This window comes from Lasiosphaeria miniovina, assembly GCF_030549165.1.
Source record: "Lasiosphaeria miniovina strain SMH2392-1A chromosome Unknown B0T26scaffold_4, whole genome shotgun sequence".
Classification (NCBI taxonomy): domain Eukaryota; kingdom Fungi; phylum Ascomycota; class Sordariomycetes; order Sordariales; family Lasiosphaeriaceae; genus Lasiosphaeria; species Lasiosphaeria miniovina.
This window is the reverse complement of record NW_026848223.1, coordinates 4,868,857-4,891,394: the sequence shown is the minus strand read 5'-3', so window position 1 is coordinate 4,891,394 and position 22,538 is coordinate 4,868,857. Positions and strand designations below refer to the sequence as shown.

Genomic DNA, 22,538 nt, shown 5'->3' with positions numbered 1-22,538 from the left:
ATTCTATTAAACAAGGCTAAATTACACGCAGTTTATGTACCTCGTAGTAGGTGGTCTCGATTGTTTGCACGTTTGCACTGTTGGGGAACGACAAATAAGGCGCAAAAGGTGAACACGGATCAGTTGGCTTAAATATCCGCACATGCAAAAAAAGCAACTGCGTGCACCTGTTGGCATCGTAAGGCACAGCAGATTGGCTCGGATTTCTGACAAATGGAACTCGCTAGAACATGGTCGATATGCCCGACAAACCCCGTGTGTAAGCCAACCTAGAGGGAGCAGGTACTAAGCAAGGTAATAACCTAAGGTACCTTATACGTAGGTAATGTAGCACTTTGGATGCTGTTTAGCTTCGAACACGAGAAGTTTAGAGACGGCAAATCACCATTCGGCACGAAACCCCATAAAAAGACCTCTTAGATCGGAGGCGTGCTTGAGCTTGGCCTGCTTCCTTCACCCTGTGCCGATGCCCAGGTTATGCCATCGGATGTGGGCAACAGCGTCAAGAGGCTGCCGAACCGCTTCAAACCGGAAGCTTTAATATTAAGGGACTAGGCTTCAGTCTGCATTGAAAATCTCTCTTTTGAGAATGCCAGCACGGAGACGTTCCCCAAGATACAATCCTGGTTTGGGGCGTCCAATATATATGTGTCGCATCCTGACCATGGGTAAATATTTCTGTGCATCCTCCCTCTGCCGCAGCTCGTCGAGATTCTCGTTCCCATCGTTCGCCTTGGACATTCCCCAACAACCTTCCCTAACTGCCGCGAATTACTGCGCACGTCGGTCAGGGACGCGGGAGGCCTGGAAACATCCTGCAGACAGCAGTCACTGCAACCGGCGAGGCCAAGCGTATCATTTGACCGAGTGTGCTGCACCCTTCCTATTTTTCTGTCAAAAGGTGAAATGTAAACCGACGACTAAGGAGTGGCTGGACTAATCTTGTAACGTTGATGGCGACGCAAGACTCTGGATAGGGGGTTGAGCTTCAATGCCTATCATTTTCATAGGGCTACAAAAACCCCACATTTGTCTTTCGACGTGGTATAATACAGTACAGCCTGCCTTCGGTGCCCATGCGCCTGCTTGATTTCATGATCTTCTTTCAGTCTAGTGTCCCTATTAACCAGGCGGGATGGATCCAGATTCGCGGTTCGAGGACTCAAGTTGCCTACAGACTTCGATAATTAAGCGGGCTCGTTGATGAACAAGTATTCGCACTTTATTTCATAAACCTGGCAAGTATTGAGGACCGAAAGACGTTACATTACTAAATTGCTCGTTTTCCGAAAGTATAGACAACTTTTCTCGGCATACAAGTCCAAAAGCGAAAGCACAACCCTGCCCAGGTTTCCTCCACACGCCAAGTTTGCCCCGCATGTGGAGGCGCCCTGTTCAAGCCTCCATGTCCAATGATAGCACGACAAGCCAAACCCAAAATGTCAGCTTTTGGTCGCCTAGTTGCCTGTTTCTCGACCCGGCAATTCTTACACTACTAGCCGGCTTAGCGTCGTGACGTCAGGGCGAACTCTGCCTGTAAGCGTCTAATGTCCAAAAATGCACGCGGAGCAGCAAAATTACTACTATCTAGGTAGGTCCGCCGTATTAGCAGTAATTCCATCTCGGGGTTCAGCGCCGCCTAATAAACTGTTTCCCTGGATCGCCTGTCTCGCGGCAGGAGAATGCAGTGGCAGACCTGCCACACCAGTGAAATATGGATATCTGCGGGGTTGTCATTGGGCCCAAAGTTAAATCTGACCTCGTTGGACACATCAGGGTTCCGCCAGATCCAGAAAAGATCCGCAGGGATTACAGCTTGGCTGGCTGCCACCACTGCTGATCTCTACTGTAGGTTCCATTGTTGGAGCGTTTTGCCTTTAATTTTCATTTCCGTGGGTGCTCTTGGGGCTGTTGGTCAGCTGAGTACATACCGGATAAGGTAGGTAAGGTAGTCAAGTTAGTTGCAACTACTTGTTGGAGTTTTGGGAGAGCAATTGAGCTCCGCATTTCCGTCATTACATCCATTACCTTACTTGGGGCCCTAAATAAGTGCTTTTCGTCTTTTCAGACTCGCATCTCCGCGCTGTCCTGTGTCCCAATTTGTCCTCTCATCAAGTGGAGACCAGTGCATCTTCACTCAACCTCCGGCCCTACTATCCCATTTCCATCCAGGTTGGCATCGACCAGCATCCGAACTTCAATCATCCTTTTGTGGTCACGCGACGAGGAACTTGTGGCGCCGTAACCATTAACATAGCCTGAGGTGGTAGGTAGACACCGTACCTACCTGACCTACTCCTGCCAACTCTGACCCACCTGCGTCACAGCTGATCCACGTTCGTCACTTCCCCCCCGACGAACTCACAGAAGCCCAACTTCCATTGTGAAGACACAGAGTCGATCCCTGGATCTCCTGCTGAACCGAGTAGTCTGTGTTTTCCAGTGTATGCGTTCATTTGAGCTCACTGCCAAAAACTATAAGAAAATCTATTTTTATAACAGGAATCGAGGCCTCCTGCTTGCTCCTTCTTCCTTGGAAGTGGCATCCTACCACTTTCCTGCGCATTTACTCCGCGCATAGCGGCATCGTTGCGATCATGGAAGACGTCTACGGAAGTGCGTCCAAAGACTCGCAAGAATTCGAGCAGGCAGTCGACGACAACGACGAAATTGACAGCGATTTTGCTTCGCTACAGAAGACGCTCAGTCAGAAGAGACGGGCGGCCAAGGACAGCCCAGAGTCCCGTCTCCAGAAGGCCTTCCCTTTTGCCTTTTCGCCAAATATCAGACCGCTGACTATCTCGGACCTCAACTCTTGCGTGGCACTGGAGAATGCGGCTTTCCCTAACTCGGCGCACAGAGCGTCTCGAGAAAAGGTATGTGGCACTCGCCTGCGTATCACTACGCAGTAGATGGTATCCTGGTGCTGTTTTCGGAGGTTTTGTCGGGGACTTCCTGCAAGATCTCCCCGACGACCTGAGACAGCAATCTAGGCCCGGGCGTTTAGGGTCTGTTTCTGGCTTTCGGGCTTATTACAGAGACCCATGTACGATTGTTAGAGAGCCCGAGCACTAAAAGTCACCTACAAGGCCTCCGAAAGTTGACTTGGAATATCATTTGCCGTTGAATGATTACACTGACCCGGCTGTAGTTTGAGTATCGACTCACAACCTGCCCTGAGCTAAGCCTCGGTGTCTTCTGCACTGTTGTGCCCGACCAGGCCAAGGGATGGCGGATCGAGACCTTAGCCACCGCCAAGCCGGTCGAAACTGACCGTGCCGACGGAGCCGTGAGCGTACTGCTTGCACATGTCATAGCTACTAGAGGATGTGGCGAAGTCGTGAGCGACGATGACATGGACGTTTCTAAAGACTGGCGCACCAGGGGCGGTAGATCGGCTGACGTCGGTCACCAAGAGTGTGGGCAGACCATCGCTTTGCACTCGCTGGCCGTGTCCCCCAAACTTCACGGCTGCGGAATTGGCAAAATGATTGTGAAGGGGTTTATCCAGCGGATGAACAGCTTGGACAGGACTGATCGCGTGGCTCTGATCTGCCAAAATGTAGGCTCGGGCTTCTATCCTCGAGGCCGACAGTTTGCTGATAAAGATACAGTACTTGATCTCGTACTATGAGCGGTTTGGGTTCAAGAATATTGGTGAGAGCAAGGCATCGTTTGGTGGCGGTGGTTGGTATGATATGGTGAACAACTTCACTCCCATTTTCTCTCACACCTTGTTCCAAAACTTAACGGACATTCATAGGTCTTTACCCTACCTGGACCACCAAAACTGCCCACGCGGGTCTGATACTCCAGTACAGTGCCAGCCACGGCAACCTGGGCCCCTTAGCCATCCGGAACAGCTCAAATGGGACATCGATACTCCGAAAGTGCCCTGTCCAGAGTTCCTTATTACTATTGGGCCGGGGGAAGAGACTCCGAACATACCAGGAGACTCTATGTCGGGTTCAAATCAGACAAACAAGAAGAATCACCCAGTATTTCTAGATCTTTGGTAGCAGGGGCAGTAAAAGCTCCCATGAACCTGATGGCCTTGCTAAATACAAATGTCGATCCGTTACCCCCATGCTCATCTCTCTCTCTCTCTCTCTCTAATCAGTCGCCTTATACTTGACGCGGTACTCCTCTGTCTTTCTGATGTCGTCTTCCGAACCAAGCCCCTTCAAGCCCTCAATAATGTCGTCCAGAGTCAGGATGGCAATGATGGGGATGCCATATTCCTTTCTGAGCTCGCCGATGGCACTGGGCATGGGCTTGGTCTCATCTCCATCTGGCGATGTAAGCTTCTCCATGCGGTCAAGAGCCACGACGATGCCCGCAACCACGCCGCCCTCACGCCGGATCTTCTCAATGGCCTCGCGCTTGGCAGTGCCGGCCGTGACGACGTCGTCGACAATGAGAACCTGTTTTCCCTTGAGCGGGGCGCCCACAATGTTGCCGCCCTCGCCGTGGTCCTTGGTCTCCTTGCGGTCAAAAGAGTAGCTCTTTTGGCCGTACTTTTCGGCGCTCACCCGCTTGAGCTCAAGCGTCGTGGTGGCGGCGAGCGGGATGCCCTTGTACGCGGGCCCGAAGACGATATCAAAGTCCAGCTGGGCCTCGTCAATGGTCTTGGCGAAGGCAACGGCAATGGCCTCCAAGAGGTCGGCCACGTAGAAATTTCCAGCGTTGAAGAAGTAAGGCGAGATGCGCTTGGACTTGAGCTCAAAGCTTCCGAACTTGAGGACCCCGCCATGGATTGCGGCGTTCAAGAAGTCGGCCTTGTAAGGCGCCAGTGTTTGGGTTGCCATTGTATGCTGATTGATTCTGCGCTGATTTATTTTTCTTCTTAGACTGAGATTTCTGCTTTTTTTCCCTTGTTGCCGTCCGATAGTATGGAACCAAACTCACTCATAGCCCCTTCCTAAAGGAGGCAAAAAATACAGCGACCCGACAGCGGATACTACCCCTCTGGCCAAAGAAAAATAAGATGCCAAATTCTCCAATTAATTCTAATGGTGGGGTCGCACTGTGCTATCAACTTTCCTGGACCCACCGCAGCCGCTATCGCTTATCTTATCAGCCAGGTGCTGGAAACCGTCGGTGGGCAAAAAAATATTTCGAGGCGAGCTTTTGACGGTCTTCCTTTCACCGCCCCGCAGTCTGCAGTCGTTCTCACCGTCCGACGCACTCCAGCAAAACCCCATTCCTGACGACGTTCCGTGACGCGGATTTTGCCCACCATGACGTGGAAAGATATTGCGCCCGTTCCGACGTAAGGCTTCCAATGCGTTCTGCCTGCCCGAGAATGCTCGTCTCGCGGTTGTTAACGTCGAGCCTACAGGTCGCAGGAGTTCATCGATATCGTTCTCTCGTAAGTTCCATTCCCCCCTGTCTGCTGCTAGGAGCGGTAAAAGAAACGGATTGCAGACCGGATGTTTTGGGAAGCCAATTGCTAACGGTATTCCAGGCGCACGCAGCGGAGATTGCCCACTCAGAGTGCGTAGTTGGGAATTCAGCCTAGTGTGTTGTGTGGGAAGAGGACTGTTTTTTTTGCTGACTTGGATCACCAAAATCTAGTTCGCACTGGATTCAAGAGTAAGTTGGCCGAAAGAGAAAAGGGCGATATTCTACTATGAGTCTTAGCCTGTGACTAACTCTCCGCTCTCAACAGTTAGCAGAATCCGCGCTTTCTACACCCGAAAAGTCAAGTCAGTAGCCACTCCGACCCCTGTGGCGCCTCCTCCCAGAGACGAAATACTAGGACGGCTATGGATGCGGTGGAGATTTCTGTCAGCTGCAGAAGTGCTGACTTACGATTTAAAGGTTCACGCAGGAAACATGCAGCGAGAAGTTCTCCGCCATCGTGACGAGCTTCCCGATTCTGTCCGACCAGCACCCGTTCCATCGCGACTTGATGAACATCCTCTACGGTATGAACCTGGACTTGAGCTCCTTCTGACATTTCTCCTTTGGGGGCCCTCAGGGGCGAGGGGCTGTTTATTATGAGAATGTGTAGCGGTTGCTAATTGTACGCAGATGCCGATCATTTCAAGGTGGCTCTCGGCCAAGTTTCAACAGCGAGACATCTGATTGAAACAATTTCTCGCGATTACGTCCGCTTGTTGAAGGTAAGAGCGCCTGCGGTCTTTCAGTAGACGTTGCGCGGCTGTGGGATATGTTGCTAACCCACTGGTGTAGTATTCGCAAAGTTTATTCCAATGCAAACAGCTCAAGAGAGCCGCGCTGGGTCGTACGTTCTCGTCTTGATGCTCCCCGTAACCTGTTGGACTTGGGCTAACCTGAATCCTAGGCATGGCAACACTCATCAAGAGGCTGAAAGACCCTCTCGCCTACCTCGACCAAGTCCGCCAGCATCTTGCTAGGTTACCGGACATCAACCCCACCACGCGCACCCTTTTAGTTGCTGGGTTCCCGAATGTTGGAAAGAGCTCTTTCGTGCGATCAGTGACCCGCGCGGACACTCCCGTCGAGCCGTATGCCTTCGTAAGCGCGACTCTCCCCGGGCACGTTACCGAGATGCTAATCGAAAACAGACAACGAAGAGCTTGTTCGTCGGCCATTTGGACTACAAATGTGTGTTACTCACTTGAAGCTTTGTGCAACTTTTCGCATTGGTAGAAATGCTGACAAGCTCGAAATGGATAGATCTTCGGTATCAGGTTATCGACACTCCGGGGATCCTAGATCACCCATTGGAGGAGATGAATACGATCGAAATGCAGAGTGTAACGGCATTGGCCCATCTCAGAGCCGCCATTTGCTTCTTCATTGATATCAGGTATGTACCTCGATTATTCGATGGGGCGTTTGTGTCTAACAAGTTTCAGTGAGCAATGTGGCTATTCCCTCAAAGCCCAGTGCAATCTCTTCAAGTCGATCAAGCCGCTCTTTTCCAACAAGATGGTGTTTATTGTCTTGAACAAGATGGACATTAAGAAATTCGAGGACCTAGAGCCAGAGTTGCAGGCCGAGTTAGAGGACTTGACAAAGTCGGGTGAGGTGGAGCTGTTGCGTGCGTCTTGCGCTACCCAGGATGGTGTTCAAGACGTCAAGAACCACGTTTGCGAGCGGCTCCTTGTGGAGCGTGTCTCTCAGAAGTTGAAGGCAGGTACCGGAAGCAACGGCGCTATGGGATCCCGCCTCACTGAAGTCATGACGCGCATTCACGTCGCCCAGCCGCTTGACGGCATCACCCGGGAGACCTTCATTCCGGAAGCTGTCAAGAATCTCAAGAAGTACAGCAAGACCGACCCGGAGAGGAGAGTTCTGGCACGGGATGTCGAAGAGGCGAATGGAGGCGCTGGTGTCTTCAACGTGGACATGAGGAAAGACTATCTCCTCGATGATCCGTCGTGGAAGTATGACAGGATACCGGAGGTGAGTAGTATTCCTGGCGAACGGAAACCCTCTCTCCCTCTTGTTTTGCACTGGATTGATGCTAAAATTCTTGTTCCGAATAGGTGTTCGACGGCAAGAACGTCTATGACTTCATTGACCCTGATATTGAGGCCAAACTTGCCGCTCTCGAGGAGGAGGAGGAGAGACTGGAGAAGGAGGGCTTTTATGACTCCGACGAGGATCTTGAAGACGAGTCTGAAGTTGAGGTGCTCGAGAAGGCCGAATACATCCGTGAGAAGCATCGCCTGATCCGCAATGAAGCCAAGATGCGCAAGTCTCTCAAGAACCGCGCCATAATCCCGAGAAAGGCGCTCAAGAAGTCGTTCTCCCAGTTGGAGGACCACCTCGACCAGCTCGGTGTAGACACAGAGGAGATTGGCCTACGCGGTCGGACACAAACACAGTCTCGCGGCCGATCTTCTGCTCGCAGCCGTACTGGCACCGAGGATCCGGATGCCATGGATGTCGATTCCAACAAGACGCCCCGCGAGCGCCTCCGCTCGATGAGCCGCGGGGCCAGCCGTGCGCGCAGCCAGCCTGCCGTGGACAGGTTGAACGACGGTGTGACGGACGGAACGGCACGGACCACAGCCGAGAGAGTGGCCAAGCTCGGCCAGAGAAGGATGAACAGGATGGCCCGCCAGGGAGAGGCCGACAGGCACATTCCTGCGACCATGCCCAAGCATTTGGTATGTCTCCCGCCCTTCTTTGATGCAGTCATCCAACTAACCCTTACTCTTCTAGTTCTCCGGAAAGCGTACCATGGGAAAGACCAACAGCCGTTAACTTGGCGTTGCTGGTTGTGGTTTGCGTTATGGTTGTGTATGCTTTGGGGATCTACGACTATTCTCCGCTTCTCATACCTACACCCTTTCTTATCTTTATTCGCCAAGGATGGCGGGCTGTGGAGGGGAAGAATCAGAAAGCAAGAAAAGAGACTTGCACGACATCTTTGTTTCCGGCGCACATAGGATTCTTGATGTCTGATTTATGTGACGGGTAGTGGAAAATATACTAGTAAAAGAATAGTTACCAAGACCGAAAATCGCGTATTTCTGGACTAGAATCATGTCTTATGACTGCGGTGCCTGACTATGATTCTTATGCATCGTTTGGTGCCTCCTTTGCCCGCATCATACCCAGCATACACCCTCATTGGTAGCGATTAGTATCCTATTAGGATTAAGTGAATATTCGAGGGGAAAGACAAGGAACGACACGATAGGCCTCTGGTTCTGCTCGTGTCGGCCGGCATGTGTTTAATCGTGTGCAGCTAACTGCTATTACCAACGACCGATTACATTCTTCCACCAACGATGAGTATCTACTACCGCAACTACGTACCCTACCGTACCTTGCTTGCCATTTTACCAAGGAGAATGGTGATATATGAAGAAAAGAAAAAAGAAGCTTGCAAGAAACCCGACGCTCAACCCCTCCAGCTGCTCTCACCTGCTCCCCCCTCAAACTAGCCGGCAAGCAAGCCTGGCCTTCATTTCATATTCGATATTTCTTCTAATTTTCCTCAGCAACCTGGAGGCCCTCTCTCAGACCTTCTACTACCAGCTCCTCGCCGGTGCAGCGGCGGTAGATATCTCTGACATCAGCCGTAGTCGACTCGAAGTGACTGCTCGCGTCGTAGCTCTTGGAGATAAAGATGTTGTCCTTCTTGCCGTCCTCGAGAGGCTCATAAAGAGGGATAGGCGGGCCCTATTTAGTGTTTCACATCAAGTTAGTTAACTCGATACAAACCAAGGCAATTAGAGCAGACTGGAGTGCGGCAAACCATGAACTGTTCCTCGATCCTGCCGAGGCGTTCGAGACCGGGCCCCAATTCGACGTGGTGATTAGCCGCCGTCTCGGCGATAGTCGATACGATGGCAATCCAATACCCCTTGGGGCATACGTTATGTGCCGACCCGACGCAGGCGATGTAAATATCTGCGAGTAACCGAGAAACCAGTCAGCACAAAACAAGTAACTTCACACATGACAACAGCCTCACTTTAGCTGGCGGGAGGAGGATTAGGGGTAAGACGCACCGTTCTTCCGGCCAACCTGCGACTGAGGGATAATCAGCTGGGACGAGTCACTGTCGTTGGTGCTGGCCAGAGGGTGCTTTAGGATGCAGATGGCGCGGAGCACATGGCCAACCACTCTGACTTTGGAGGAGAAGTAGCTGGGGTCGCCGAGGATCATCTTTGCACGCGTCTCAAACTTCATTTCGGGCTCAATGCCAGTCATGGTGGCCTTGATACCGACGGCCTTGCCGGCACCGTCATACTGAATCTCGTCGATGTTGGTGTTGAGCATGTATGTGCCGCCGTAAATAGCGCTGAGGCGGGCGAATCCCTGTGGCAGTTCGCCTAGACCGTACAGTGGGTAGATGTACGGCGACTTTCCGTAGCGCGCCACGCTGTTGCCGTATAGGCGGATACGCTCAATAGCCTCGGGTGCGGCTCCCCTAGTCTCGAGGTAGGCATCGTTGGTGTATAGCGCCATGGCATGTCCCACGAAGTCCTTGGTTGATGCCTCGAGCCCAAACTTGTCGTACACTTCCTTCATAGTGCAGGTGTTGAGGTTGAGACCTGGATGACAGAGATATCATGGTTAGCTTGACAGTAGCCCCCTCACTGGCAGCGGTGAAGTAGCCAGGAGTACAAACCCTTGTGCGTCGACGGGTCCTTGATGTCGAACTGGCCGACCCACTCGATGAAGCCCTTCATGCGGCGCTTCTCAAAGATGCCCATCAGCGGCGAGCGCAGGGCCTCACTGGCATCCGAGGGGACCTTGGCCACGGTAGCGCGGGGCCCAGTTCCCTGCTGGACGTAGCTACCGGCGACCTGCTTGAACTCGAGGTACCGCGTGACGTCGGTCGAGACGAGGATGTTGGTGAGCTCGCCAGACGACATGAGGAACTTGGGCACCAGATCGATGTTCCAGTCGTTTAGGCGGCCGTATTGCTTCCATGGCTCGGTTCCCTTGGGGTAGTTGCCATACTTCTTGAAGAGCTAGAAGGCAGGAGTGTCAGAGCTTGAGCTCGCTCTCAACCGTGAAGTGAATGGGGATAGGAAGAGGAGGGGCAGCAGGGGGGTTTATCCACGTACCGTCTCGAGGTTGACTGACGACGCTTCTCTGTGACGATACTGTCAGCTCTCAAAATGGCCGTGCCCAGCGTCTAGGGACAACGTACCCGCCGTAGTGGTCATTGCGGTCGATATGGAGGACCTTCTTGCCCTTTACGCTGAGGACACCCGAGAGAATGCACTCAGTCAGGCCTGTGCCCAGCACAATGACATCGTATTCCTTGGCGATCTCGTCCATGGCTGCTGTTAAGGAGGAAGGTTGGCAACGGCGAAGAGGAGCTTGGAGGCAACGAACGGTTGGGCTCGTCAAATGGGTAGGGGTGGGTGGGTTGAGTTTAAGGAGGCGGCGTTGGTGTTGGGCGTTGGCGGCTTGCTTGTACAGTACGGCTTCTGGGCGCAGGCCAGCACTAAAAAGGATGGCGAAATCAACAGCGTACGCAACCAACAACCGATTGGGCGTTGACTGCACGGAGAATTCAGATACGGTACGGTAGCTGTGGCACGACAAGCTTTCTCAGGGTCACTTGTTTCGAGAAGTAGCTGTGCGCAGTGCAGGTCTCCGTTGGGTGGTCGCCTAATGGTGGGGGAAGGGGAAGAAGGGGGGCAAAGGAGGGGCGGCCACGCCCATTGTGCCCCGCTCTGGGCCGCCGATTTGCCTACATAATTAGCGAGCCGACGCCTGTGATTCGGCAAGCTTATTAGAGACTGAAGCGGTCAGAGCAAGGTCCCGTCTCGTCTCGGCGGTCTCGTTCATGCTGCGAGCACCTGGACTGCTTCACGTTGTCTGTCTGGTGACTCTGGTCTGGAGCAAAGGATGCAATGGAAGAAGCAGGTCCCAATTGAGTCCAGGTATCTTAAATAGGTAAGGCACTGTACGGGATGGGATACCCTCGCCTGCCCTGCCTTGCTTGCCTGCACCTACAACTGCACCTGCGCCTATCCTCCGCACACGCTCTCGCTTCTTGTTCTTCCCGATCACTTCTTCCTGATTCCCAATACACACGTTCGCTACACTATCTGTGCAGGATATCTGCTGATGGGGCCTGTTATATGTATAAGGTAGGCTTTTTATATATGGTACAGGGACATCAATTCTTCCACCCCCTCCACTAGGCCAATGTCCAACTCTTTGTTGCCTTGTTCGTAAAAGGGTGCCATGTCCAGACCCACTAGATGCTGGCGGGTTCGACCTTCAAGTTTCCGGCATTTATCTTGTACTTTCGGGTGCTTTTCCCGATGGTATTGTCTCCCGTTCCGGTACGGTAGCAGCCAGCTCGGAAGCAGCCTCCTCGGAAGGAGCCTCCTCGGAAGCGGGCACTTCCTTGGCAGCGGGTACCTCCACCTCCGCTTCTTCCGATTCGAGGTATTCGCTCGGCGTGTAGGCAGCTCCGTCTCCCAGCAGATTCACCTCAAGATCGGTCTCGGCCAGCTTGACCGCGTCTTCCCACACATACTGCCGCTCCGTCAAGACGTGTCTGATGCCTCTCATGGTGAGTCGGACCTAGTAGAGCATCGAGATTTCGCGTCAGCCACAGCAAGAAATACGTAGGTACTCATCTTCTCGAAGTAAAAGGAACCTGTTTGCACCTGTGAATCACGGGTCTTGCTCTCGGCGTCGCCAAATCCCAGCTTGCTCTTGTTGCGCTCCCAAGTCGCCGTGGCGATGCGGTTGCGCTCCTTGACACAGACCCACCACAGGCGGTGCAGATCGTCCCACGATTTGTGGCGGAGCTCTTCGACGCTCCAACCGCGGCCGTGTTTAGCGTCCTCCTCTGGCGCCTGTGCCACAGTCTGGCGGTCGTAGAAGAAGTCCCAGAGACCGTGGTTCTCGTCCGTCTCGATGTGCGGCAGCTGGGAGCGCTCCACGGGCTTGGGAAGCGGCTCGTCTGACATGGACAGCCGCCACCGGGTGCCCGTCCGCCGTATGGCACTCTCGCCGCGGTGCTTGTTGTGGTCGCGGTTGTCGCGTGCCCCTGGGTATTTGTGCCGCTTTAACATAGCCGCAGTCGTTGAAAGGCCGGCCCTCTGCTGCTGCCGTAGGAATGCTGCTGCCGCTGCTGCCGCCCGTCTTGCAGAAACGCCGTGCGCTACTCTGCAGGACTGGAGGAGCATCGAGCCCATCGCGGGTCCCATCGCGCCTGAGCTGGCCATGGAAGAGATGTGGCTTCCGAGGGCCGTGTCGAGGGTCACCGTCGCCGCCGAACCCCCAATTCAATTTCCTCTTTAGTCTTGGGGTTGTTGATGGCCTCGGGGGCGGACAGTCGGGCAGATTGGGAAGTGGTGCTACGATGTGGCAGCTGTGGACTCCAGTTTCCAATTCTCGTCAACGCTTTCGAAAATTTAGGTGGTCCGAGCTTCGGCAGGTCCTTTGTGCCAGGGGCCGGCTGTAGCTGAGGCATGCACCGCTTTTCTTGCCAGATCAATTAGCTCAGCCGATTGATTACCTGACTACTAGCTCATCATCTCATGCAGCTGCATTCAACCACTAAAGGTCGTGAGCCAAATCTGTACCTTCTTTATTTCTAGGGGGTTTATTTACTCTCACATCCTTCCAGCGCTCGTGGTTGACCTGCATGAACCATCAAGTCCCCCCTTGATTGAACTCTCTTTCTGCGAACCCTGCGCTTGACTTCTGGATATAAGAAACCCGCCTAAACCCGCCAAACCGCCAACCAAATCACGCCCCGAACCTCCAGAGATGTTCTGATATACCAGAACAACCCCTTCCAGTCTGAGAGACAAGCATACTGTCGCTACACACCAGCCATACACCAGCTCTCTCGCACACACCAAGAGACTCCGAGTCGCACTAGCATGTCCATATGGCAGTGAGTGAGAAAACGACCCGAGCCTGCCTCCACACTTCTTTTCACTTTCCACAAGACCACGGCACTAACAAAACATGGGGGACGCGGCCCCCCCCACCCCCCCCAAAAAAAGACTATACCGTAGCCTTTCATCCAAGGCCAAACTGGGCGTTGGTGCCGGCTTCGTAGTCTGGGGGCTGGTCGGGCTGCGCATGTCCGACAAAGCTGAGGAGAGGTTGGGCTTGACACCGACTGACGAGGACCGCGCCGCCTTGGAGAGGGCAACGCCGCGAATTCGGCTCATGGAAAAGGGCGATAGGTCTTAAAAGGCTCGCCCTCTGGTTTTCTTGTCAAAAGCCTTTTTCCCCCCTTTATTCTCAGTTCTGGTTTGTCTACCAGCAACGAAGGCGTCGCAGACTGCCTGCTTAATCGCTTGGTTTTTTTTCCAACCTTCTTCTCTCTACTTTATGTTGCCACTCGTCAATGTGCCTACAGTTTGTACACGCATGTACACACGTTAATTACGATTGAGGGAGACTTTTTGATACTATGAGATGGATGCACAACCGACCAAACAGCTTTTTAAAGCCCCCATCAACATGTGGCGGCATATCTATTCCTGCTTTGACTGTCTAAGATGGTTCACAGCGCTGGCCAACCAGATGTCTAACGTATGTAGTAGTAATGTTGCACACTGATGTACATTCTGGGGAGCACGCATCAATGTGCTCTTGAAAAAGAAGTGATCCCCTATTCCACTAGACAGGTATTCCTTTTAGTGCCGTTCACACACCACTTTCACCAATCTACCAAAAAAAGGACATTTGAACTCGAAGGCTTCAAGAAACCAGCCATCAAGGCGAACTGAACACGCAAGAGATAAACCAAAAAGAGGTAAAAAGGTCATTACTCGCGGCGATGAGCCATCATACCATAACATTCTTCTCCAACACGAAGACGAGACATGAACCACCCCCTGCCTTCTTCCGTCCATCTGTCATTGGGAATGGGAACAAGTCTCTAATGCAAAGCCCGTAGCAAAGTCTATCATCGCAGCCCCTCCCCGTGATGCAAAGCAAACAAACCACCAGTGTGCCACCAATCTGATGCAACAAGGGGAATCGTCAAACTTTTCGATAAAAAGCCAGACCGTAAGGAGAAAACATGGATAGGGAAAACAAAACCACGACAAAAACAAAGATAGAAATGGAAGCCCGCCTTTCCGAGAAGGGGGTGTGAAGAAACGCCACCGATGCTGAGGTAAAAATGTTTTGCCGATTGTCTAGACCACATCGTGCTGCAGTTATTGTCTGTCCTGTCTTGACCTTGCCTGCTGCCGACTAAGCAGTTGTGGTTCTTGGCGGCTTCCCCATCCGAGCTAGAGGCTTGAAAAGCTGTGTCATGTCCAGCGTCAAATCCGCGAGCCCGTAATTATCATCAATGTCTCCAACCGACCCCAGTTCCTCTCCACGAGCCGCGCCGTCCGTCATGACCCAGTTCTTGACAGACTTAAGCAAGTGGATCACTTCTGTGAAACGTTGGTCCGGTGCCGTACGCAAATCCGCCATCCGCGTTCTTGACAGAAGATAGGTTGCCAACCAGTAGAAATGAATGCCGTCCCGAGAGAACCCATACCGGCGCGGATGAACTACCACAGACGGAGGGAACTGAGTCACCATGTCGTTGTCCCAGTTGTACTTGAATTTTTGCAGAGCGGTCAAAAATGTCTTCGTAGTCGCCTGGTCCAACAAGGAAGCGCCCATGTCCACAGGCGTTACCCGACCGCTGCTGTTCGCGCTTGGAGGCCCCTGAACTCCTAAAAACCAGGCGTTTTGAGGAAGTGGTGTGCTCGACCGCGCCATAGCAGCACCGCCGTCCAACTGGACTCGCTTCATCATGGCAAGCAGAGCGTGGATTAGGATGAATTTTCCCTGTAGATTTGTTGCACCTGGTTGGATCTCATACGAGCTTTCAAGAAGAGCCTTCAGTACCAAATGCATCTCAGGCTGTTTGCACCGCTGGGTTCCGTCAGAATTCCGCATCCTCGCGAGATCAGAGCCGTGAAGGCCTAGTGCCTCGGCGCACTCGCGTGCGCTGCTGGCATCCCACGCCGCGTCGTCTGCCGGAAGCGGTAGGCGAATCTCGAGGGCATCAAACTGAAGGCCCGCATTAAAATAGAGGCCGAGAGCCACGTCAAAAAGGAATATGAGATACATTGTCCGAATGCGCTTCTCCTGCTCGACCCAAGTCATCCAATCGAAACTGAATGGGCTATTGACCTGGACTGGAACGTCGGACTGGTGCAGCTGGCTATAAATTGTCGAATTCTTGGGGATCTGAAGCAACCCAGCATTCCGAGCCAGTGAGGCGACCAAAGCAAAAGAATTTCGTGCTTTCTCTCTCTGGAAGGATGTTCCATGCCAGACGAACAAAATGTGAGAGAGCATAATGGCCTGTAGCTCTTCTAGGTCTGCTCTCATGCTTCTAAATGCGTCGTGCTCGTAATCGACCTGGGGTTTGATGTCTTCAGATATGGAGGCAAACAGTCGTGAAGATGCCTCGAGGGCGGTCTTCAGATAATCCATAATCTCGCGAACGTTAGCTGAAGACACACGCTCGGAGTAGCACGCCCCAATACAGCACATTCCCGCCAGCAGACCAACAAAGACATCCATGGCCTTGAATGTGGGAATGTGAAGTATAGAGAAGTGTGTGTGAAAGTGAGTATAATTCTCAAGAAAGTTGCGGATATTGCCGGGCTGGAAAAATAGGCTAACGTGGTTCGAAGCCGCGAGGTTCGTGGCGGCTTCTTGGGGGGATAGAAAACTGATTATCTTGCTAGAGAGTAGTTGATAAGACTTCGGATACGTCGAGGGCACTCCCCACAAGGGGAAGTGGTTCGAGTCGGTGGGGGTTTCGCCAGGAACGCCAACCGCTCGCGCGGCGCTAGGATTAGGCTCTTGTTTGATTACGGTCTGCGTCTGTCCAACATTAGGGGGGAACACATTGACGTAGGAGGTGTGCGCACCAGCCTGAAACATTTGCGACCAGTCAGTCGATCCTGACCCTGCAAACATCTGCTGCATCCCATTCTGACCCTGCGGTAAGCTGTAGTTGGCCAGCTGAGGGTTGATGTTCGACGTCATGTTGTTCGCAACATCGCCGCCGTTATACTGCTGGTCAAAACTGCCTCCGCGGGTCGAGGGGTTGCCCATGACCGAGCCCGTCATGCTCCTTCGGTCGCGGTTTGCATCCTCGAGTCTGTTAATGCTGCTGGACCTCGAGAGCTGGCTCTGATCGTTGGCAATGTTACTCATCCCATCGGGAGCGGGAATAAGACCAAACGGGTGGACCATCCCCTCTGCTGGCATGTTTCCCATACCGTTGATATGGTTCACGTCGCCCTCGCCACCCATGGTCTTTTGCTGCGTGGCGGCATTCTTCTTGACATGCGCCTGGGGATGCGATAGGTGACTGGCGCCAGTCGGATTGCCACGGCGAACTGAACATTTTATAAAGTGACGCTTCAGGATGTCACTGCGAGAGAACGTATCGCGACAAAGGACGCACATATAGGGTCGGTCGCCGGTATCTGTCAAACACTGTTAAGTCACCGCCGCCACAAGCGCAAGTCAAAAAGTAGTACTTACGTCGAAGGAGATGACGCTTCAAGTGCTTCGCGTGCAGATAAGTCTTGGTACAGTGGGGGCAGGGGAACTTCCCGTCTGCGTCCTTTTGGGGTATCTGGCTCTTCGCAGGGCCCGCACCGGCCTGGGGAGCAGCAGGTCTTCCAGGCGCACTTGGCAAGATTCCCCTTCGGCCCTGCGACCCGACAACATGAGTTGGCTGGTCCCCTTCGGGAAGCATCGACTGTTGAGCCATGAGTGGACTTTGACCGTAGGGCGAGTTCATGCCCTGCTGCATGACCCCTCCCGCTGGCATAGGGCGGAGGACAGGGGGCACACGGCCGCCGCCTGGAGACGGCGCCGGAGCAATAGGTTGGGAGTGAGAAGCCGCGGTGGTAGTTTGCGGCAACATGGCCGACGAAGAGGGGTACGGCTGCTGCCCGTACCCGTTGTTGGTCATCATGGGATAGCCAGCACCACGGCCGGCGTTTTGCGGGGGCGGTGGTGGATAGTTGGCCATGGTGTTGGTCGAACCCGGGGTGCTAGCCATTGTTGTTGCTCTGGAAGTTGGTGGATAGCCGCCGTAGGGGGGCTGTTGCATAGCAGGGTTGCTGGGCTGGAGCGGAGGCAGTGTCTGCGGAGGCCCTCCTGAAGACTGCTGGAGATGATGCAATGGTATAGCTGATGGTGAAGAATACGAGGCCGCCGACGTGTTGTTTATGACATTCGTCGAATAATTGGGTAAACCACCATCCATAATCCGTCACGAAATTACCCTGAAACTGCGAGCCCCAGAAAAACCATCCGAGCCTGGGCACGAAAAATGGCTTTCCTGCAGTCGCCGAGGAATTTAAGGCGCGTCAACCTAGAGGAAGAAGCCCCGAACAGTTTGCACCAAGGGACAGACTGGAAAAACAAGACAGTCGAAGCGACTGCAGGTCGTGACTTCTGGTTCCTTTTCTCTTATTTTCCGGTTTCCGCGTCTAGCTCGAAGCTTGCGGCTCGAGCTGTGCGAGCTGTGGCGTGGAAAGTCCTTGATGGAGCTTTCAAAACAACGCGCCTCGCTAATGCCGTTCGTACGCGTCGCCGACGTGCAGGCTCTGTCGAGCAAAGCTTGCGATCTGAAATCGTCGTCGTCGTCGTCGTCGTCGTCGTTGTCGAGGGCGTAACACGATGGAGGAGTTGCTATAAAGAAAAGGGTGGAGAAAGTTCCCTAAGCGGAAAGTTGAGGCTCAAAGGAAAAAGATGTGGGAAGTGGAGAGAAATGGAGAGGTTTGAGTGGAAAATTGGGGTGGAGACCACTTTTTTTGTGCTGCGGCGACCTTTTTATTGTTTTGGGGGGAGCTGTCAGGTACTTGGCTGATGGAGGGCGGGCGCAGGGTGGGTTATACGGTTCAAGTCTTGGTGTGCCGGCAACGGTTGGGTACCGGGTGGAGATTCCTTGGTCGGGACGTGGGAAATTTTCGAGGGACCCCGTCGAATTGGCGCGAAGGCGGCCTGGACGTAAAAAAACCCACCACTCTCTTCAGACGGCACTGCCAACGCTTCCAAACTCCTCTTAGAACCAGATCGCAACCTCTGTAGAGTCCAATTGCTGCGGAATGGAGTGCGAGAAGAGGCGAACGATGCGTGTTGCAGAGCGGAAGGAGGAAAATGGAAAGTGGATAAATCAAGGAGAAAGTGGAAAAGGTCAAGAATGAAAAAAGACCCTTAGGACTTAGGAGGGACGAAGGCAAAATTGCAGGTGGCAGGTGGCAGGTGACAGCGCCGTGTGAATTTAATTTTTCGGCCACAAGTGGACTAGCGTCCCGGTAATAGAATCTAAAATTCGAGAACGACCTTGCCGTTTAGAGGCATGTAAGACCGGGAGCGTAATCTTTTTATGTCTGTGGTTGAGAAGGGGGAAACCGTTTTAGAGTGCTACCGCAGAGACTCATAACGCGTTCATCCAGCACCGCAGGCACCACGATTTTAACACGTTAAATCGTAGGCAAATAAATACCTTACCTAGGTACAGATACGCATGTAAACCTTACGAACTGTCTGACTTTGAAATTGCCCAATTAAATTACCGCCGCTGCAGACCTTCGTCTGGACGGAAGCAGTGCACAGCAAGTGCCTACTGTAGGAAAGTCAAGTGATGCCGCTCTTTGAGCACAGTGCAGGCGCTGTCGATCGGGTCGAGGGCGCCTAATACTTCGATGTGCCGAGTCCCCTGCCACTACGGCTTGTCCACTTGTACTGTATGCTCCAAATTAGCAATGGGCTAAGTTAGCATTGCTTAGGGCTTTCGATGTCGCAAGCAGGGACCGGTAAGGAGGAAGCATGCTCCGTGCAAGGTAATTCGCAGTACATGCTCGAAAAAAAGCGGTCGTCTTGCTGGCCAGTAGGGTCGAACCCCGGTTCATGTGATGGCGAGAGGGGGCGGGTGTGTATACATTCACGGAACAGATCTGTTCGCGGAATGGTCTCAAAAGGTGCTACAGGCAGACCTACCACTTAGTAGACCACGGATTGCACATTATAATTGACTCGACTCCCTACCTTGAAATGTGGCACATTCTCAAGCCCATCCCGTGAGCCCGCCGATCCCTGTGGCCATTTCCGCCAATTACGAGGGTCTTGAAGGGGAGCCGGATCACTTTTGACTTGGATGGCAAAACTCATCCTCATACATACAACCAATGCTCGAGCTGCAAGACAGGACCAACAACGTGCTGTCCGGCGTCTCCCCGTGACTTCCTACTTGGCCGGGTACGGCTCGCACGGGGTGTGCCCTCAAACAATGTACTGTAGCGAGATTCCTTGTTTGACGCGTTATGAGCTTTCAACTTTTCAAGGTTGTACTATGTATGTGTGCAGGTAGGGATACAGTGCACCTTTTTGCGACTCGCGCTTGGCAACGCGGCTGGCTGTCTCCCTGATGTTTGTTTGTGCCCGAAGAGCGGCAAGTTCTGCGCTAGTTACTGTCTGGCCGTATGTCCATACAAGGTATCTCATACGAACACGACGCCACCCGAAAGCGCTCTGCTTCGGCGCAAACCAAAGAAGAACTGGCCAAAAGAGTTATTACGGAGTTTCCGTATACATAATAAGCAGGATAATGGCTTACATTACCAACCAAGCCTCGCTTAGTTCCTATGTGTTAGCAGCCGGCCCAACCTAGAGACATAACAGGCAACAGGCATGGCTAGCCTGTCCAAGACGAATCACGATGTTTAGCCAGACTCAGGCAAGGCACAAGTGCCGACGGAACCCTAGACACAAGAAAACTTCTCGCTGCCTCTCAAACCATATTCTCTCGATCCCTAAAGATAAGTTTCTTTATTGGTCAGTTGGTCTGGATGGCCCCCTAAACGTAAAGTTGCCTTACATCCATACCATACAATAATACAAGGGGAGCGAGCAGCAGCCCGCCAGCCAGCCACATAGGTTTCAAGCTACTTCGAAGGAAAGAAAAGCGCCAGCTCCCGTTTGCCACTTGGTTATACCGTAGGTCTACTGGTCTTGCCTCTATTCGGTTTGGCTGGTCGATTCTCGGCTGAGCGAAATCTCCAAGGTTCGAGAGAATTTGCCGTTCGTGCACGGCACCATTTTCCCCCCTTTGATAGAGATGGCCACCGTCCGCCTTGCATATGTACAAGCCTCTGCACATACAGCATTGCGTATTCGATGCCCAATGGGAGGGAGAGAAGGTGTAATGTTTTGGACTTCCTTTTGTCGATCTGTCTTTCAGGCCGTGCGAATAGAGTTCACGAGGTTGTGGTTGCAGGAGAAAACCTAAACTCCCGCATCCATTTCCAATTCTTCCGCTGCAGCGCTGGCGCCTCTCCCGGTCACCCCGATGTCGCAAAATTTAGTAGAAAAAGATCCGAGAGGCATCGGGTCTCGTTATTAGAGATGAGGCGCCGTATGACCGACCCGCAAGCCAGGAAAGGGCCTAAAGGGGTCATTTCCCACCAGAGTAACAATAATCTTATCTAAAAGGTAAGCGATCACGAGAAATACAACTCGGGTTTTATCCGTCCCCAGCCCCCAAACACGAATCTACCTTGCCTACTTAGTACACCCAGTAACAAACTCGCAAAGACCCTGAAATTGAAGTGAAAGCTGCATTGTCCACTTACAACTTCAAACTAGTAATAATTTAAACTACGTATCATCTACAGGACGGTTTCGTGACCCCTCAAACTGTACCCAAAAGCCAAGCACGCAGAAGTTGCGGTGAGAGCTGTGTGTGTCATCGGGATTCCGTCGGAGGACGTGGTTCGCTTATCTAAGCGGGACCAGCACCGCATTTTTAGATCTCGCCAATTTTGCTGTCATAAGTTCTGTCCGTTCATCATCCGGAAGCGTGCGCCATCATTGTACAGGAGTGCACAGGTCGTCCGCGAAAATGCCGGCTTGGACGTGGCGCATTGGGGGCCTGGGCACTGGGTATTGGGTAAGAGGAAGGTACCGTTCGGAGTACTGTAGCTAAATACATCATGGTCTGTCCTACTTCGTACAGTACAACTCAACGCTGGGACTGAGACTGCAACGGCATCAGGGAGTCCCCTTGTAAGCGAAATGGTATTTCTCTGCATAGCCAATCGTGATGTTGGAACTGTACATACTGCCTCCTCTAGGTCAATCGTCGCGTGCCGGTCAATTCAATGCCACCAACAACATGCATGCTTGCTCAGGTTGGCTTGCTCTGGCTGTCCTTCCGCCTTGAATGGGCCCATGGAAAGGATGATGAGACCACCCACATTCCTCAAGTCGGGTGGCTCCCTTGAACAGATTGGTGGGATGATGTGCAGCATCCACGAGTCAAGAATCGAGCGAAACAGGCCAAGACACGCGCCTGTCCCCCTGTCCCCCTGTCTGCCTCGGCCTCTGTTGCTCTGGCGGAGACCAAGTAAGCAACTGATGCCGAGAGAGGACCGCCCGCTCAGCGCGCCCGCAGACTCGCACTGTAACGCTCTTGGTACACAAGGTACGTATATAGAGTAGTGCAGTATCGTTCCATCGGCGGGGATGACGACAACAAAGTCGGCGGAGCACAAGGCCAATAATGTACGACGGAATTCGTTCTTGAAACATGAGCCTCGTGCACGACAGCGGAGGTGGACACTAGCGCATTACTTAAACATCTGCCCGGCTGATAATTACAGTATCTGAACAACGGTTTGGCAGAACGGCGAACTGCCTTACCTGTGTGCGGCCCGGCACGGCAAGGCAACTTGAACACGGCCGCTTCCTCGCCCTTCCAAAGACGACCTAGTTGAGAGGTCAGAGAGAGAGTTCTGTCATTGTGGGAAGGTGCATGTTGGCAGGGCTAGTGCGCGTGCGCTGGCGCTGGCGCTGGCGCTGGCGCCGTGCCAAACCATTTATCCTTCAGGCAACATGGGACCTAAAACTTGGGGACCTCAATTCCACGGTCCGTCTCATCATCCGGCGCGTCGAATCGCGGGCGCGGCGCATTTTCACAACCCCTCTTCATGATAGACCCGCGTTGCTGATGCTGGCCGTAGCTCTCCTGGCGTCGGATGAAAGTGGCCCCCATCCCTCCCCTCCCCCTCGCCCCAAAGCGGCGGGTAACGGCGAGTGAGTGGAGA

General features: G+C 53.0%; 7 protein-coding genes across 7 annotated transcripts; 3 read left to right on the top strand and 4 right to left on the bottom strand.

The window, feature by feature from the left end:
- Positions 1–2,597: 2,597 nt before the first annotated feature.
- Positions 2,598–3,808, top strand: B0T26DRAFT_752172 (uncharacterized protein; the record flags this gene model as incomplete). Its single annotated transcript, XM_060445489.1, has 4 exons — positions 2,598–2,876; positions 3,152–3,562; positions 3,615–3,701; positions 3,764–3,808. 4 exons carry the CDS (start codon positions 2,598–2,600, stop codon positions 3,806–3,808), a joined length of 822 nt encoding a protein of 273 aa, XP_060297015.1.
- A 304-nt stretch (positions 3,809–4,112) lies between these two features.
- Positions 4,113–4,808, bottom strand: B0T26DRAFT_644757 (orotate phosphoribosyltransferase-like protein; the record flags this gene model as incomplete). The annotated part of the gene is made up of 1 exon (XM_060437656.1): positions 4,113–4,808. The coding sequence occupies one exon, from the start codon at positions 4,806–4,808 to the stop codon at positions 4,113–4,115; it is 696 nt and encodes a 231-aa protein (XP_060297014.1).
- Positions 4,809–5,069: 261 nt separating this feature from the next.
- Positions 5,070–8,486, top strand: B0T26DRAFT_712376 (P-loop containing nucleoside triphosphate hydrolase protein). Its single transcript, XM_060442081.1, has 14 exons — positions 5,070–5,272; positions 5,342–5,371; positions 5,468–5,496; positions 5,578–5,595; positions 5,672–5,708; positions 5,824–5,930; positions 6,037–6,128; positions 6,199–6,250; positions 6,311–6,504; positions 6,555–6,594; positions 6,667–6,799; positions 6,849–7,398; positions 7,482–8,108; positions 8,164–8,486. Exons 1-14 carry the CDS (start codon positions 5,241–5,243, stop codon positions 8,203–8,205), a joined length of 1,983 nt encoding a protein of 660 aa, XP_060297013.1. The 5' UTR covers positions 5,070–5,240; the 3' UTR covers positions 8,206–8,486.
- Positions 8,487–10,105, bottom strand: B0T26DRAFT_712374 (GDP dissociation inhibitor). Its single transcript, XM_060442080.1, has 3 exons — positions 9,462–10,105; positions 9,206–9,360; positions 8,487–9,129 (listed from the first exon to the last, which is right to left on the bottom strand). The coding sequence occupies exons 1-3, from the start codon at positions 9,982–9,984 to the stop codon at positions 8,935–8,937; spliced, it is 873 nt and encodes a 290-aa protein (XP_060297012.1). The 5' UTR covers positions 9,985–10,105; the 3' UTR covers positions 8,487–8,934.
- A 1,667-nt stretch (positions 10,106–11,772) lies between these two features.
- B0T26DRAFT_609460 (mitochondrial 39-S ribosomal protein L47 (MRP-L47)-domain-containing protein) lies at positions 11,773–12,656 on the bottom strand (the record flags this gene model as incomplete). The annotated part of the gene is made up of 2 exons (XM_060435874.1): positions 11,773–12,006; positions 12,093–12,656. Coding segments are annotated over 2 exons (798 nt in total), but the record flags the coding sequence as incomplete, so codon positions are not given.
- Positions 12,657–13,407: 751 nt separating this feature from the next.
- B0T26DRAFT_647629 (uncharacterized protein) lies at positions 13,408–13,638 on the top strand (the record flags this gene model as incomplete). The annotated part of the gene is made up of 1 exon (XM_060437915.1): positions 13,408–13,638. The coding sequence occupies one exon, from the start codon at positions 13,408–13,410 to the stop codon at positions 13,636–13,638; it is 231 nt and encodes a 76-aa protein (XP_060297010.1).
- Positions 13,639–14,652: 1,014 nt separating this feature from the next.
- Positions 14,653–17,695, bottom strand: B0T26DRAFT_645603 (fungal-specific transcription factor domain-containing protein; the record flags this gene model as incomplete). Its single annotated transcript, XM_060437741.1, has 2 exons — positions 14,653–16,904; positions 16,963–17,695. The coding sequence occupies 2 exons, from the start codon at positions 17,693–17,695 to the stop codon at positions 14,653–14,655; spliced, it is 2,985 nt and encodes a 994-aa protein (XP_060297009.1).
- Between the last annotated feature and the right edge of the window lie 4,843 nt (positions 17,696–22,538).

Coding starts and splice junctions, on each gene's coding strand:
- B0T26DRAFT_712376 (XM_060442081.1), top strand. CDS start 5,241: ATGACGTGGAAAGATATTGCGCCCGTTCCGAC. Junction 5,273..5,341: donor GATATTGCGCCCGTTCCGAC/GTAAGGCTTCCA, acceptor TCGAGCCTACAG/GTCGCAGGAGTTCATCGATA. Junction 6,800..6,848: donor TGCTTCTTCATTGATATCAG/GTATGTACCTCG, acceptor AACAAGTTTCAG/TGAGCAATGTGGCTATTCCC.
- B0T26DRAFT_712374 (XM_060442080.1), bottom strand. CDS start 9,984: ATGAAGGAAGTGTACGACAAGTTTGGGCTCGAGGCATCAACCAAGGAC. Junction 9,361..9,461: donor GCAGGTTGGCCGGAAGAACG/GTGCGTCTTACC, acceptor GGTTACTCGCAG/ATATTTACATCGCCTGCGTC. Junction 9,130..9,205: donor GGATCGAGGAACAGTTCATG/GTTTGCCGCACT, acceptor AACACTAAATAG/GGCCCGCCTATCCCTCTTTA.